Source organism: Schistocerca cancellata, chromosome 2 (genome assembly GCF_023864275.1).
Source record: "Schistocerca cancellata isolate TAMUIC-IGC-003103 chromosome 2, iqSchCanc2.1, whole genome shotgun sequence".
Lineage (NCBI taxonomy): Eukaryota > Metazoa > Arthropoda > Insecta > Orthoptera > Acrididae > Schistocerca > Schistocerca cancellata.
Window position 1 is genome coordinate 72,940,531 of NC_064627.1, and position 18,015 is coordinate 72,958,545.

Consider the following 18,015-nt stretch of genomic DNA (forward strand, 5'->3'; position numbering starts at 1 on the left):
GGGGGATAATGGCAGAGTATGGGATACCTGACAAGCTGATAAAGCTAACTAAAATGTGTGTGATGGAATCAAAGCATAGAGTGAAAGTACAGGGGGAGTTCTCAGAAGCATTTGAAGTAAAAACAGGAGTGAGACAGGGTGATGATATATCACCAACCCTGTTCAATTTGGTCCTCAACAAAACCCTGAGGAGAGCAACATGTGAAAGTGCAGGAGTCACCATAGGAAAAAAGATAAATGTCCTGGCTTCTCCGGCTGATATTATGCTGATAGGAAAGAACATGGAAGAACTGGGGAAAATGGGAACTGTGCTAAAGGAAGAAGCTAAGAAAGTAGGTCTAACTATAAATGAAAGTAAAACAAAGTTCATGGTATTAGGAAGAAGAGCTCACTTAGGATCAAACCATCTAAAAATCGGAAATCTAAAAATACAGAAGACAGATACATTCACGTACATCGGTGTCAACATCACCCAACAAAACCTTATAGAACAAGAGATAGTAACAAGAATTCAAGCTGGGGGAAGATGTCTAGGAGCTATGCACAACATCATAAGATTGAAGTTACTATCTAGGCAGGCAAAAACAAGAATATATCAGACCATCATCAAGCCAATACTGTGCTATGCAAGTGAGACATGGACCCTGACAAAGAAAACGGAGAAAAAACTTATCACTTTTGAAAATAAAGTACTGAGAAAAATATATGGACCAGTGAAAGAAAATGAACAGTGGAGGATAAGGAAAAACAGAGAACTCAGATAATTATACACACTGCCTGACATCGTAATGAGTGTGAAAATTAACAGACTAAGATGGTATGGACATGTGAGGAGGAGAGGGGAGAACACAATAATAAAGGCTGTAATGGATGGAGAAGCTGAAGGAAAGAGAACACTGGGACGGCCGAGAATGAGATGGAAGGATAATACGATGGGAGACATGCAGATACTGGGTCTGGGAGAGGAAGATGCATATGACAAGAAAGTGTGAAAGGCTGGACTGAGTGAGGCCTAGGACCAGCTGCAGTTTGTATAAGTAAGTACATGGGCTCCAAGCAGACATTATAATGCAGCATTTTCTTGGCATCACTTGTTAGTTCAATAACTACATCTACATGTACTTACATACACTGCAAGCCACCATATGGTGTGTGGGAGAAGATGACTTATACCACTACCAGTCATTTCTTTTGCTGATCCATTTGGAAACACAGTGAAGCCTATGTGTGAGCTCTAATTTCTTTCATCTTTTTGGCCCCTAAGCGAAATATATGTCTGTAGCAGTAGGATCATTTTGCAATCAGCTTCAAATGCAATTTCTCTAAATTTTCTGAATCGAGTTCCTCGAAAAGAATGTCGCTTTCCCTACACAGATTCCTGTTTCTCCGTAATATATCCATGTTGGGTGAACCTACCGGTAACAAATGTACCAGCTCGCTTCTGAATTGCTTCAATGTCTTCCTTTAGACTTGATGGGGATCCAAACCACTAGAGCAATACTCAAGAATGAATCACACTAGTATATATGCACCCTCCTTTACAGATGAACCACACTTTCCTAAAATTATCCCAATAAACTGAAGTCAACCATTCACCTTCCCTACTGTAATCCTTACATGCTAATAACATTTCATATTGGTTTGCAATGTTATATCTAGATTTTTAATTTTACGTGACTGTATCAAACAGCACAGTACTAATGCTGTATCTGAACATTATCACACCAACTACAAATTTTGTCTAAGTCATACTCTATGCTTCTACATCCCTTCAACGAAGACAACTTCCCACACACTATAGCATCAGCAGCAAACAACTGCAGACTGCTGCTCATTCCGTCTGGTCATTTATGTATACAGAGAATCACAGCGGTCCTATCACACTTCCTTGGGGCACCCCTAATGATACCCTCGTCTCTGGTGAACAATTGCTGTCGAGGACAATGGGGTTCAATCACATGAGAAGTTTGCAGGGCCCCTTACATAGCCGGGAACTTAATGTGGATGCTAAGATCTTCATTAACAGTCTGCAGTGGGGCATCATGTCAAATGTTTTTTGGAAATCTAGGAGTATGGAATCTGCCTGTTACCCTTTGCCATGGTTCGCAGGATATCGTGTGAGAAAAGGGCAAGCTGAGTTTTGCAGAAGTGATGGCTTTGAGCACTATGGGACTTAACATCTGTAGTCATCAGTCCCGTAGAACTCAGAACTACTTAAACCTAACTAACCTAAGGACATCACACACATCCATGTCCGAGGCAGGATTTGAACCTGCGACCGTAGCGGTCACGCGGTTCCAGACTGAAGTGCCTAGAACCGCACGGCCACACCGGCCGGCTGCAGAAGTGATGTCTTCTATAACTGTGCTGATTTGTGAGCAGAAGCTTTGCTGTCTCAAGGAAATGTACTGTACTCGTACTGAGAACTACTTTGCACTTGACTCTATGGGCATATACCATTTTCTTGTATCTTAAAGTTTACAAGTGATATTTTTTTGTATCTTAAAGTTTACAAGCGAAGCATCTCTCTCTCTCTCTCACACACACACACACACACACACAAAACCCTCCTTTTAAGTCACACTGCTATAGCCAGGTAGGATAATTTGCTTGCCTATTGGCAAATTCAGCTAAAGAAATGCATTTTAGTGGTCATATGATGGTGAACATATTTGATGTAGAAGCCTCTTGGCATATGCAAGGTAAAAGTAAAATCAAGACTGGCAATAAAAATATTCAACCCCTTCTGAAAATTCTTTGAAATATCACAAACTGACATTTCAGCAGTTCACTTCACCATCAATTCTGAACCAACAATAATGTTTAGACATTAATATCATTTACCAACTAATTACATGTAAAGATAGTTTCCAATTCATTATTCTAAATCTTCTGTCAATAATCACAAGGATAAGATGACGATTTTTGTTTGACAGCAAAGAAAGAAAATTATGCAAACTAGCAAACACAAACATACATACAATAATTAATTTGCGACAAAAACAAAAATTTATAGTATATTGTTCAAGTTCCATATCTGAAAAATCTAACATAAAACTGTAAATTTAAATTATAAAATCTTTTAAGTGTAAAACTGGCAAACCTCAGCATAAATTGTAAACCAGCCTTCTTGACTGTCTGTCCCTGTTACGATTCCATGTCTCTTGCTTATATGTCCAGCAATTACACCTTGAAATTCTTCCGGTGCAGTTATTTCAACTGACATGATTGGTTCCAATATTTGCCACACACCATTCTCAAACACTAAAATTACAAATGACAACAAATAAGTCCAAAATAACATATACAATAGAAAATAAACACTTCTGAAGCATAATTTTAATAAACGAATTAATTTATATGTAATTTAATACGTCTACAGCTTTTTTACATTTTACCCATTGCTAAGACTAACACAAGCCTTACCATGATCTCTTAGTATGCCCTATTTAATTCGTGTATCTATGTAAGTTCATTACTGCAATTTCATACACTAACATTTATGAAAATTGCAACACACTAAACAAAGAGCCCAAAGGAATCCAAACTCTAAGAATGAGTAGACCAGAGTACCAGCAGTAAGTGTTAAAATTTTAGAGATATGGATCACAGTCGGCAGGCACAGCAGCTCACTCTCTGGAGTAAAGTCACTGTTGCACCTAGTTGAGTCAATGAAGTGCAGTTCATCAAACTAAAAAATGAAAGGACTTGTAACTACATCTCTACATCTACATCTACATCCATGCTCCGCAAGCCACCTGACGGTGTGTGGCGGAGGGTACCCTGAGTACCTCTATCGGTTCTCCCTTCTATTCCAGTCTCATATTGTTCGTGGAAAGAAGGATTGTCGGTATGCTTCTGTGTGGGCTCTAATCTCTCTGATTTTATCCTCATGGTCTCTTCACGAGATATACATAGGAGGAGCAATATACTGCTTGACTCTTCAGTGAAGGTATGTTCTCGAAACTTTAACAAAAGCCCGTACCGAGCTACTGAGCGTCTCTCCTGCAGAGTCTTCCACTGGAGTTTATCTATCATCTCCGTAACGCTTTCGCCATTACTAAATGATCCTGTAATGAAGCGCACTGCTCTCCGTTGGATCTTCTCTATCTCTTCTATCAGCCCTATCTAGTACGGATCCCACACTGCTGAGCAGTATTCAAGCAGTGGGCGAACAAGCGTCCTGTAACCTACTTCCTTTGTTTTCGGATTGCATTTCCTTAGGATTCTTCCAATGAATCTCAGTCTGGCACCTGCTTTACCGACGATCAACTTTATATGACCATTCCATTTTAAATCACTCGTCTGCTATTTTGTAGCTAAATGATAATGGAAATATCTTTCTATGTATTCGCAACACACTACACTTGTCTACATTGAGATTCAATTGCCATTCCCAGCACCATGCGTCAATTCGCTGCAGATCCTCCTGCATTTCAGTACAATTTACAACCTCTCGATACACCACAGCATCATCCACAAAAAGTCTCAGTGAACTTCCGGTGTCATCCACAAGGCCATTTTGTTAATTCCAAAGAGCTCAAACTCATTACATGTGCATTTTTGAAAAAGGTAGAAAGATTAGTTTCTGGAAAATGCTTATATCATACACACTAAATTTTAAAAAACAAAGATGCTGTAACTTACCAAACGAAGGTGTTGGTATGTTGATAGAGACAAAAAACACACAAACACACTCACAAATTACAAGCTTTCCCAACCCGTGGTTGCTTCATCAGGAAAGAGGGAAGGAGAGGGAAAGACGAAAGGATGTGGTTTTTAAGGGAGAGGGTAAGGAGTCATTGCAAACCCGGGAGTGGAAAGACTTACCTTAGGGGGAAAAAGAGGACAGGTATACACTCGCGCACGCACACACACACACACACATATATATATATATATATATATATATATATATATATATATATATATATATAAAAAGAAAGATGATGAGACTTACCAAACAAAAGCGCTGGCAGGTCGATAGACACACAAACAAACACAAACATACACACAAAATCTAGCTTTCGCAACCAACGGTTGCCTCATCAGGAAAGAGGGAAGGAGAAGGAAAGACAAAAGGATATGGGTTTTAGGGGAGAGGGTAAGGAGTCATTCCAATCCCGGGAGCGGAAAGACTTACCTTAGGGGGAAAAAAGGACAGGTATACACTCGCACACACACACATATCAATCCATACATACAAGACACAAGCAGACATTTGTAAAGGCAAAGAGTTTGAGCAGAGATCATTACAAATGTCTGCTTGTGTCTTGTATGTATGGATTGATATGTGTGTGTGTGCGAGTGTATACCTGTCCTTTTTTCCCCCTAAGGTAAGTCTTTCCGCTCCCGGGATTGGAATGACTCCTTACCCTCTCCCCTAAAACCCATATCCTTTTGTCTTTCCTTCTCCTTCCCTCTTTCCTGATGAGGCAACCGTTGGTTGCGAAAGCTAGATTTTGTGTGTATGTTTGTGTTTGTTTGTGTGTCTATCGACCTGCCAGCGCTTTTGTTTGGTAAGTCTCATCATCTTTCTTTTTAAATATATTTTTCCCACGTGGAATGTTTCCCTCTATTTTATATATATATATATATATATATATATATATATATATATATATATATATACTTAAAAACAAAGACGATGTGACTTACCAAATGAAAGTGCTGGCAGGTCGACAGACACACAAACGAACACAAACATACACACAAAATTCAAGCTTTCGCAACAAACTGTTGCCTCATCAGGAAAGAGGGAAGGAGAGGGAAAGACGAAAGGATGTGGGTTTTAAGGGAGAGGGTAAGGAGTCATTCCAGTCCCGGGAGCGGAAAGACTTACCTTAGGGGGAAAAAAGGACGGGTATACACTCGCGCACACACACATATCCATCGCGATGTGCGCGAGTGTATACCCGTCCTTTTTTCCCCCTAAGGTAAGTCTTTCCGCTCCCGGGACTGGAATGACTCCTTACCCTCTCCCTTAAAACCCACATCCTTTCGTCTTTCCCTCTCCTTCCCTCTTTCCTGATGAGGCAACAGTTTGTTGCGAAAGCTTGAATTTTGTGTGTATGTTTGTGTTCGTTTGTGTGTCTGTCGACCTGCCAGCACTTTCATTTGGTAAGTCACATCGTCTTTGTTTTTAAGTATATTTTTCCTTCGTGGAATGTTTCCTTCTATTATAACTATATATATATATATATATATATATACACAGACACAGGCAGACATATGTAAAGACAAAGAGGTTTTTCCGCCTAAGGTAAGTCTTTCCGCTCCCGGGATTGGAATGACTCTTTACCCTCTCCCTTAAAACCCACATCCTTTCGTCTTTCCCTCTCCTTCCTTTTTTCCTGATGAAGCAACCATGGGATGGGAAAGCTTGTAATTTGTGTGTGTGTTTGTGTGTTTTTTGTCTCAATCACCATACCAACGCTTTCGTTTGGTAAGTTACAGCATCTTTGTTTTTAGATATATTTTTCCCACATGGAATGTCTCCCTCTATTATATTCACACTAAATTTTAGTTCATACAAAGCACTCTTAACACAAAAGCGATGACGCACAAAATGACAAACAACTTTTTCATGTGGCTGTAATGCACCATATGGCTTCATCCATATGTTCAATTCTGGATTAGAGTCTTGCATGTAGGCTTGACTGTGTTGACATTTTGATACCATTTGCTATGGCCTGAAACAATGGTAACATGACCCATGCCAGCTTCTGTTGTCTAGAAACCACAACTGGCTCAGACTGCTATGAGTACACGAATATTGATGTGTGAAGTGGCAAACTGTTGTGTTTTGTGTTAAGTCCTGCAGTGGTGTCTGCACACTACTGTGGTGACCACAGTGTGGCAGTCTGCATTGCTCATAGGCAGAACAGGTTAATGCCAGCTTTGACTGTCTAGGCCATCACATGAACAGATACAAGATGAATCACCTTGACTCCTACATACCGAAGGAACTCTTGAACAGTAATGGCTACATCAGGGAGGTTTTGTAACAGAGTACTGACCCTCCTACACACCATTTGTTAGAAGGGCAACACCCACTCATGTGTAGGAAGAAATGAGAGAGACTTTTTATTAAGCAACAAAATATTTTTGGCCTTACTTGTCACCCACTGAACGTATATGAAATACGTTTGGCCAACAACTCAATACTTGGTAATCTGCTCAAAACATTGCGTATCTTAACTTCGACAAGTGAATACTGTTAACAACCAGTTCTACACATAAAAATGCTTCCTAATTACAGTATGGACAGCTCTATCCATGATCACTGAAAAAGAACAGACTAATCTCACATTTACCAATTTTTTTAACAAAAAACTCAAAACAGAATTTTCTACCATGGAATAAAACTGTACAATAGACTGCCTGTTAAGATTAAAGTGATTACTATAACATACTTATTTTAAAAGGTACTTAAAAGCATATGTAAAGCAATGCATTCTATATAGTAAATTACTAGTCACACAACACACATTAGGGACTTTGGTGTATAGATCTTTCATTTCACAACTCACCTTCACACTCATTTTTTGTTCTTTTTCGTCTTCATGTAGGTAACATTACATCACAGTTCTTTTCCTGAGCTGAATGTATCAGTCACTATGGAGGATGCTGAGTCAGATTTTTATTTAAACAAAAGGGAAGTTGTGGAACACAAAATAGAAACCAGACACCATTGTCATGGTCTTCTTGTTGGATGATAGTGTGTATACTGACTGGTGCTAGGAAGTGAATGAACAGTACAGCACTAGCTTTTTACATTATGAAATAACTCATTTACTATAATGTATAAACAAAACACCAAACATTGGAGGTATGATGAATGTGCTTTATAATGCAGCTAATCTATGGCTTAAAGATAGTTCAATCAAGTATATCCTTCTTGATATTGGAATTCCTGGAGAACTGCGTTCCTGTGGGATGAATATTTCTTTTTTATACAAAAATGCAGAAAATTCAACGACTCCAGACTCTAATGCAGACAATTATCTTTTTTTTATAACACATTATACACTGTGATTTCTATAGCAAGAAAACTGGCTGCCATTTTAGAATGAATGAAGGGACTTGATTGCCTCAATGCTACTGAGAAGACAAGAGAAAGAGATCTTGAAATGAGAATGTGCACTGACAAATTTGGCAATATTAACATTCAAATAGTTAAATCCAGACAACCATTCTGAGCATTATTTGTGTTCAACTTTCTGGCAGATTAAATCTGTATGCCAGACAAATAGTTGTACAAAATCTTACCTTTCACAGGCAATGTTATTACTGACTGAGATATCCTGCCATGACTCATGAGAAGTTACCAACATGGTCCCAGCTGATAATAGGAAAGAGATGGCAGAGGAGCATGAAGAATGCAATTCATGTCCTTAAAGTAGGTAGTTAGATCGTACAGTGCAGGCTTTTGCATCCAGTTTTGCATCTTCATTGACTTTTGTTACATGGACAATAGGCCATGGTGTAAGGCATGTTTCTGTGCCTAACATTTTGTCTCCTAATACTGGAGACATCGCCTGAGGGTATAAATACTCAGAAAGTACCTTCAAACTCAAGAAACCTCAGCAAGCATCTGTAAAATTCAAGATTAAAACTAGGAAGATTCAGAAAACTTAAAAGAGATCCCACAACTTCTGCTCTTGAGGTAATGAACAAGTGAATAAAAGCCCTATGGCTGCCATCATCGATTACAAAATTTTCTGAGTCATTAGGTGGCATCAAATTCCTCTTCAAACTTCTTCATTGCTTGAAGTTTTGATGGCATCTTCTTCAGGTTTCCACTGGTCTGTTGATGGCAGAACACTCCAGAGCACAAGTGGAACTCTGAAGAGGATGCTAGCAGAGAGATTGAAATGTTGAGTAGTGAAGAAGTTTGAAGAGGAATTTGATGCTGCCTAACAACTCAGGAGACTGTTATCTAACAAAAAGCCTCTTTGATTTCTTCCACTGAAAGAAGTTGTTATCAAATTGGAAGTGTTGCCACCAAACTTGTATGGTTCATTAAAAATTCAAAAGCCTTGCATTCTGTAAAGGCCTACTGTCAGCATTATTGCCTGCCCAACCAATGGGATTACCAAACATTTGGCCACAGCCATTTATATGAAAAACTGACATAATAACAGCAGAATAAAATTCGAAAGGTTTCTCTTAATGAATTGATGTCACAGGTGGAATGTATTTTCACAAGGATATGGGAGATCTCTCCAAACACTGAGTCAACTTATTTTCAATAGGACAACAAATTCTATGAGCAAACTGATGGTGTGGCTATGGGAAACCCACTCAGCACACTTGTGGTGAATTTGAAGAAACGGCCCTTCAGATGGCTAAGACGACTAAATCCAGTTTCGCCATGTTGATGCTGTTTGTCTCCGTGGAAAGAACAAACACTCTAAATTTTTAAAAAGTTCACAACAGATAAAGAGAAAGATGGTCAAACTTCATTTTTAGAAGTACAGGTACTCCAAAAACATGACTGAACTTTGTACCCTAAAGTTTACAGAAATCCCATCCAGGAAGAGAGGTTCCTTCACAAAAATTTCACACAGAAATGAGCAGTAATTAAGGCGTTGGTGGACTAGGCTAAAAGAATCTGTGAAAAACAGTACTTTGAGGAAGAGCTTGATCATTTAAGAATTACTTTCAGAAGAAAAGTCTACTGTAATAAATGGGCAGGGAGTGGCAACTGACCCTTAACATAGACAAATGTAATGTATTGCGAATACATAGAAAGAAGGATCCTTTATTGTATGATTATATGATAGCGGAACAACCACTGGTAGCAGTTACTTCTGTAAAATATCTGGGAGTATGCGTGCGGAACGATTTGAAGTGGAATGATCATATAAAATTAATTGTTGGTAAGGCGGGTACCAGGTTGAGATTCATTGGGAGAGTCCTTAGAAAATGTAGTCCATCAACAAAGGAGGTGGCTTACAAGACACTCGTTCGACCTATACTTGAGTATTGCTCATCAGTGTGGGATCCGTACCAGATCGGGTTGACAGAGGAGATAGAGAAGATCCAAAGAAGAGCGGCGCGTTTCGTCACAGGGTTATTTGGTAACCGTGATAGCGTTACGGAGATGTTTAACAAACTCAAGTGGCAGACTCTGCAAGAGAGGCGCTCTGCATCGCGGTGTAGTTTGCTCACCAGGTTTCGAGAGGGTGCGTTTCTGGATGAGGTATCGAATATATTGCTTCCCCCTACTTATACCTCCCGAGGAGATCACGAATGTAAAATTAGAGAGATTAGAGCGCGCACAGAGGCTTTCAGACAGTCATTCTTCCCGCGAACCATACGCGACGAACAGGAAAGGGAGGTAATGACAGTGGCACGTAACGTGCCCTCCGCCACACACTGTTGGGTGGCTTGCGGAGTATAAATGTAGATGTAGATGTAGGGCCATTACATCCTAAAACATCTGGAGCTTCCAGCAGAAAAGAACCAGTTAACCAAATATTTTCCTTCTCGTCATAAAAAAAGGCATACGTCGTATTGTTAGCATGCTAAGTAGTCACAGTACTGACATAGTTTTTTCAAACTGACAAGAAAAGTGAATCACTGGTTGCATACCGCAAAAGGACCTATGCCTGCTACTTGCCACATCACAGTTATACATAATATCTTTCATATGCGGTGGTGGTTGTTGGGATGTTTAAGGGGGACTAAACAGCGAAAGTCATCAGTCCCCCATTCCAAAAACAAGCGAGACAAAGTCGCAGAGCAGATAAAACCCCAAGGGGAAGGAGACTGCCCCCCCCCCCCAGGTGCTAAAGAACACAAATGAGGCAACGAACACTACAGAAAAGAAGAGTACGGACGAACACCAGACAGAAAGAAATAGAAGAGAAGAAGATGGCCGGAGACGGGTTGACTGACCACGACAACAAAAAAAGGGAAAGAGTCAACCATCTCACGGCACACCAGAACAGCAACAGACACAAGAACAAAAGACACAGAAAGGGAAAGGTGCAGGACCTCCCTAAATCGAACCATAAAACGGACTACCACGGATAAAATTTAAAACGTCATCAGCCATGGAGGCATCGTCAGATAAAACCAAAGCCAAAGTGCCCGGGCGATTAAAAGATTGCCGGAGTGTGCGCAGTCGAGGACACTCCAGCAGAATGTGGCCGACCGTCAGCCGGGACCCACACCGACACAAGGGGGGATCCTCCTGACGCAACAGATGGCCGTGCGTCAGGTATGTATGGCCGATGCGCAGCCGACACAGGACTACCGAGTCCCTGCGAGAAGCCCGCAGGGAGGAACGCCACACAGCGGTCGTCTCCTTGACAGCCCGCAGTTTATTCGGGGCTGTCATGCCACGCCACTCAGCAGCCCACACCCCAATCAGCTTACGGCGCAACACCATCTGCTGGTCGCGAGCCGTAAGGCCGACCTCCAAAGCCGGGGCGTCGATCGCCCCTTTGGCCAGCCTGTCTACACGTTCGTTCCCTGGGATGCCAACATGACCGGGCGTCCAAACCAGGACCACCGAACGACCAGAACGGGCAATGGCGGAAACAGTCTCCTGAATGGAGGACACCAGAGGAGAGGAGGGATAGCAGCGGTCGATGGCCTGAAGGCTGCTCAGGGAGTCACTGCAGATGACGACGGACCTACCTGAGCAGAAACGCATATGCTCAAGAGCGCGCAATATGGCCACCAGTTCTGCAGTAAAAACACTGCAGCCAGCCGGCAAGGAGCGCTGCTCAACATGAGCAGCATGAGCAAAAGAGTAGGCAGTGCGACCATCAACCAGGGAACCATCAGTGTAGACAGTCTCACAGTCCGAAAATGAGGCGAGGAGAGCAAGAAAACGGCGACGGAGGGCCACAGGCGGAACCGAGTCCTTGGGTCCCTGTGCCAAGTCCAGACGGACGGACGGCCGGGACAAACACCAGGGAGGCGTAGGTGCACGGACCCGGAAGGGAGGCGGAAGAGGGAATGAACCCAATTCCGACAGCAGGGACTGAACGCGGACAGCGACGGAAAGCCCAGACCTAGGTCGCCGTTCGGGCAGATGGAGGACCATAGCAGGGAAAAGCAGGCGACGATTGGGATGATCTGGCGAGCAATGAACGTGGACAGCATAGTCGACGAGCAGACGATGGCGGCGAATCCGCAGCGGGGGAACCCCGGCCTCCACCAGTAGACTATCCATGGGGCTGGTGCGAAAAGCGCCAGTGGCAAGCCTAACCCCACAGTGGTGTATGGGGTCTAACAACTTCAACACTGAGGGGGACGCAGACCCATAGGCCAGGCTCCCATAATCAAGCCGGGACTGCACAAGGGCTCGGTACAACCGCAGCAGCGTGCAGCGGTCTGCACCCCAAGACGTGTGGCTAAGGCAGCGGAGGGCGTTGAGGTGCCGCCAGCATTTTTGCTTCAGCTGAGTAACATGAGGAACCCATGTGAGTCGGGCATCAAACACGAGTCCCAAGAAGCGGCAAGTGTCCACCACTTCAAGCAGGTGGCCGTCGAGGTAAAGTTCAGGATGAGGGTGGACCGTCCGACGCCTGCAGAAGTGCATTACTCAAGTCTTGGCAGCAGAGAACTGAAAGCCGTGAGTCAGAGCCCATGATGCTGCCTTGCGAACGGCGACTTGCAGCCTGCGTTCGGCGACTCCCGTAGTCGTGGAGCTAAATGAGATGCAGAAGTCGTCGGCATACAAAGAAGGAGACACCGACGACCCCACTGCTGCAGCCAGACCATTAATAGCCACTAAAAATAAGGAGACACTCAACACCGAGCCCTGCGGGACCCCATTTTCCTGTAGGTAAGAGGAACTAGAGGTGGCACCGACTTGCACCCGGAAAGAGCGGCGCAATAAAAAGCTTTGAAGAAAAGCCGGGAGCCGACCACGAAGACCCCACTCATGCAATGTGGCGAGGATGTGATGCCTCCATGTGGTGTCATACGCCTTCCGCAGATCGAAAAACACAGCAACGAGATGCTGACGTCGGGCAAAGGCCATACGGACAGCAGATTCCAGCCGCACCAAATTGTCCACTGCAGACCGGCCCCGACGGAAGCCACCCTGGGATGGAGCGAGGAGACCGCGCGACTCAAGGACCCAACACAAACGCCGCCCCACCATACGTTCGAGCAATTTGCACAAAACGTTGGTGAGGGTAATGGGACGATAGCTGTCCACCGCCAGTGGGTCCGCACCGGGCTTCAAGATGGGGACAATAACACCCTCTCGCCATTGCGACGGGAACACGCCTTCGCTCCAAATGCGATTAAATATCGCGAGAATGTGTCTCTGGCAGTCCCTGGAGAGATGCTTCAGCATCTGTGCGTGGATGCAGTCCGGTCCTGGTGCTGTATCAGGGCAATCGGCGAGGGCAGCGAGGAATTCCCTCTCGCTGAAAGGAGCATTGTAAGTTTCAGAACGACGCGTGTGGAACGATAATGGCGTCTGCTCGGCCTGCTCCTTGAGAGAGCGAAAGGCGGGGGGATAAGTTGCAGTCGCAGAGCTCGTAGCGAAGTGCGCAGCAAGGTGTTCAGCAATGGCGGCAGCGTCCGTGCACACAGCGCCGTCCAAAGAGATCCCAGGGACACCCGTAGGGGTCTGGTGTCCAGAAATCCGCCGTATCTGGGACCACACGAGCGAGGGGGAAACACGGGAGCCCAAGGAGGAAACATACCGCTCCCAGCACTCCTGCTTACGCCGTGCAATAAGACGGCGGGCGAAGGCACGGAGCCTCTTAAAGGCGATGAGGGTCTCCAGAGACGGGTGCCGCCTATGACGCTGGAGAGCCCGCCTACGGTCGCGAATAGCCTCAGCAATCTCCGGCGACCACCAGGGGACAGCCTTCCTCCGAGGGAGGCCAGAAGAACGGGGGATGGAAGCCTCGGCCGCTGAAATGATGGACGTGGTTAAAACACGAACCACCTCGTCAATGTCACCCTGTGGGGGAGACTCAATGGTTGCAGCGGAAGTAAAAGCTGGCCAGTCAGCCCTGTGGAGAGCCCAGCGGGGCAAGCGCCCAGAAGAATGACACTGGGGCAGTGACAAATAGATGGGAAAATGGTCACTACCACACAGGTCAGGGTGCACTCTCCAGTGGAGGGATGGGACAAGGCCAGGGCTGCAAATAGAGAGATCGATGGCCGAGAACGAGCCATGGGCCACACTGAAATGCGTGGGAGCACCGGTGTTCAAGAGGCTAAGGTCGAGCTGAGCCAACACATGCTCCACGGCCCGACCGCGAACATCGGAGACAGTCCCACCCCATAGAGGGTTGTGGGCATTGAAATCACCCAGCAACAAAAAAGGTGGCGGCAGTTCGGCTATCAGAGCAGCCAGGACATGCTGTGCGACAACACCATCAGGTGGAAGGTAAATACTGCAGACGGTGATAGCCTGTGGCCTCCACACCCGAACAGCGACAGCCTCTAAAGCTGTTTGTAGAGGTACAAACTCGCTGTGAAGAGAGTTAAGGACATAGATGCAGACGCCACCAGACACCCTTTCATAAGCTGCTCGGTTCTTAAAATAACCCCGATAGCCACGGAGGGCGGGGGTTCGCATTGCTGGAAACCAAGTTTCCTGCAGAGCAATGCAAAGGAAAGGATGACGGCTGAGAAGTTGGCGGAGCTCAGCTAGATGGTGGAAATAACCGCTGCAGTTCCACTGGAGGATGGTATTAGCCATGGATGGGAAAGGCGTGAAGGGACTGGGGAGGCAGATTACGCCTCCGGGGCCCCTGCTGCTACTGAGTCACCACCTGGACAACAGCTATCTATTGCATCCGAGGGACTGGCGAGATCCATGTCCTCAGCGGACGCCAGGATCTCCACCTCATCTTCGGACGCAGAGGGAGAAGGGTGCGGTGGGACAGGTGCCACCGCAATTTCAGGATGCTTGGGAGCCTTTTTCTTCGACTGCTTTGCGCGCTGAGCCTTAGGTGGTTCTGGCTGGGAGGGCCTCACTGGGTCAGTCTCTGGGACTGAAGACGACCGTGACGCCCTACGACCAGCGACCGGTGGTTGTTTGACAAACTTGCGGGTGTCCGCTTTGGCACTGGGCAAAGCCTGGGATGGGAGGGCCCCAAGGGACCCCTTCCGAGCGAGAGGAGCCGAAGAAGGCTCACGCTTCTCCGGCTGTGAAGGGGGAACAGATGTCCCCGGTGGTTGGGGTGGTGTTGCTCCTGAAGTAGATGGAGCAGGAGCAACAGGGAGTGAAGTGCCCCCCACAACCAAGGGGGCCGGTGAATGCTGACAGAGCTGAGATCGAACTGGTGTTGCAGCAGCGGCATAACTAGTTGGCATTGGCACAGGATGTAGCCGCTCAAATTTCCGCCTTGCCTCGGTGTAGGACAGGCGGTCCAGGGTCTTATATTCCATTATCTTCCTTTCTTTCTGGAAGATCCTACAGTCCGGCGAGCAGGGGGAATGGTGTTCTCCGCAGTTAACACAGATAGGAGGCGGGGCACATGGAGTATCAGGATGCGAAGGACGTCCACAATCCCGACACGTGATGCTGGAAGTACAGCGAGATGACATGTGCCCGAACTTCCAGCATTTAAAACACCGCATCGGAGGAGGGATATATGGCTTCACATCACAACGGTAAACCATCACCTTAACCTTTTCGGGTAAGACATCACCCTCAAAGGCCAAGATGAAGGCACCGGTGGCTACCTGATTATCCCTCGGACCCCGATGGACGCGCCGGACGAAGTGAACACCTCGTCGTTCGAGGTTGGCGCGTAATTCATCGTCGGACTGCAGAAGAAGATCCCTGTGGAATATAATACCCTGGACCATGTTCAGACTGTTATGCGGCGTGATGTTAACTGAAACATCCCCCAACTTGTCACAATTGAGCAACCTCCGTGACTGGGCAGAGGATGCCGTTTTGATGAGCACAGAACCAGAGCGCATCTTGGACAAGCCCTCCACCTCCCCGAACTTGTCCTCTAAATGCTCCACAAAAAACTGGGGCTTGGTTGACATAAACGATTCCCCATCAACTCGCGTACACACAAGGAACCGGGGTGAATAGTCTCCACTGCCTTCTTTTGCCATACGTTCCTCCCATGGAGTGGCCAGGGAGGGAAATGATCGTGTATCGTATTTCCTGCCATTGAGGTTAGACCTCGATCGCTTAGAGACTGCTGGTGGTGGCCCACCAGCGAGAGATGATGTACCACGCTTCATTGCGGGTCATCCGCCCTGATGCCACCTACTCCGACCATGGGCCCTCCCCACGGGCGCCACCCAGCCGCAGCAATAGCCACCTGGCAGGATGTCCATTGCCGGGAGTCCTGATGCCCCAGGGAGATGGGCATCTACTCCTTGGCATACGTGGGGAGTGAACGGCGCAGGCATCAGTAGAGCGATCCCTGTGTTGTCAGGGGGCTACAACCAAGAGGGTACATGGCGGCCCCACCACAACGGACTGGCTACCGTGCTGGATCTTAGGTGCAAAAATGGCCAAGGTCGTCGTCGCAGTTAAAAGAAACACTGCAGAGTGCAGTGTGGTAATCGCCCAAGAGATCGAAAACGAGCGGGACACCATTGCAACGACGAGAAAGACGGCTAAAGGTCTAATTGCACGACGGATACAGTGCACCATGTAAGGCGCCCTTCCCCAATTGGCTCGCTCTTCGGAATAATTTAGAAAGATGGAGGTCAAACCCGAGAGGGGACCATCACATAAGGCCGAAACATGTGAGACTCCTTTTAGTCGCCTCTTACGACAGGCAGGAATACCGCGGGCCTATTCTAACCCCCGAACCCGCAGGGGGGCTTTCATATGCAGTCAAGTGTACATGGGAACAGCTAGAAGAAGCATTAACAAAACCTGTCCTAAAGACAGAAATAGTTGTCCAAGAAACATGGATACATCAGCAGTAGCAGATCATGAACTGTAACCAGGACTCACGAAATTCATTCCTCCACTACTATCTGTTTTATCAAGATTCAATCATTACTATGGTACGATGTGCGAAGAGAGCACAAAATTGAAAAGCACGGAAACAATGTTAACAAAAAAAAGGCTTTAAATTAAACACATTGGTTGTTTTAGAGCTGAATGTATCTAACAGCGTCAACTCTTTCACACTACAAGGTCCGTATCACAAGTCGGCACATCTCCGTGATCTTAGGAAGTGGCCTGATGATGTTACAACTCAACCACTGCATGGATATGTATAAAAAGTTTGGTTTGGTATGGCTGTAGCTACTATTCTAGTTTTTATAGCCTCTGATGATGTCTACAACATTAGAAGACAAAAAGAAACAGACCTTAGACCACAGCCTAATGCCTATGTAATAAAAATCAACAAAGACAGGAAATTAGGTTTCAGGCAATAGGCTGGAGATGGTCAACTACAACAGAAATTCCTTTCTTGTGAACATGTGAACATAGTGACTAACTACAATGTTTCTTCCAGGGTACTTGATTCAGGTGATTTTATGGAACATATGTAAAATGTGGGTAGGACACGGAATGGGAGGGGGTTATTGTAGGAATCAGAAGAATGAAAATAGATCTTTGATGAGTCCGGCGTGACTGAATTTGGGTGGAATAGGTTGTCAAGTGTCCTGGGTTTCTCTGATTTCTACTTCTTGTGGGAAGTGAGCTATGGGGAATTCAGCAAAGAGAAATAGTCCATATTGCAGGGTTTGTGTGACATGAGAGGTTGACAGGGAAGAAGATATGGGTGATGGGGTGTAGGAAACTGTATTTGCACAATAAGAGACAAAAGAAGCAGAAAAATTTCCATAATGCCTGAGCCATGGAAAAAAGATTCTGCAGAAATTGATTTGAGAGAGATTAGGATTGGAGAATGTGATGACTAAAGAGATCTTTGTCTGAGGAGGGGTTGGCATTCAGAATAAGGAATTTTTGTAAGTAGGCCATTGGGTGGATATCCTGGGTTAGGCAGTATTTCAGGAAGAGGATGGTTCTGTTGGAGGTGGACTTTTCTGAAATGAATGTAGCAGGGATACATTAAAATTGCAATTAAG

General features: G+C 45.3%; 1 protein-coding gene across 1 annotated transcript in view; it reads right to left on the reverse strand.

Annotated features, from left to right (window-relative positions):
- Positions 1 to 18,015, reverse strand: part of LOC126161341 (elongation factor G, mitochondrial) — an 88,813-nt gene that overhangs the window by 11,949 nt on the left and 58,849 nt on the right. Inside the window, exon 14 of the mRNA XM_049917104.1 lies at positions 3,104 to 3,264. Coding sequence (XP_049773061.1) covers positions 3,104 to 3,264 — 161 coding nt within the window. The remainder of the gene's footprint in view (positions 1 to 3,103; positions 3,265 to 18,015) is intronic.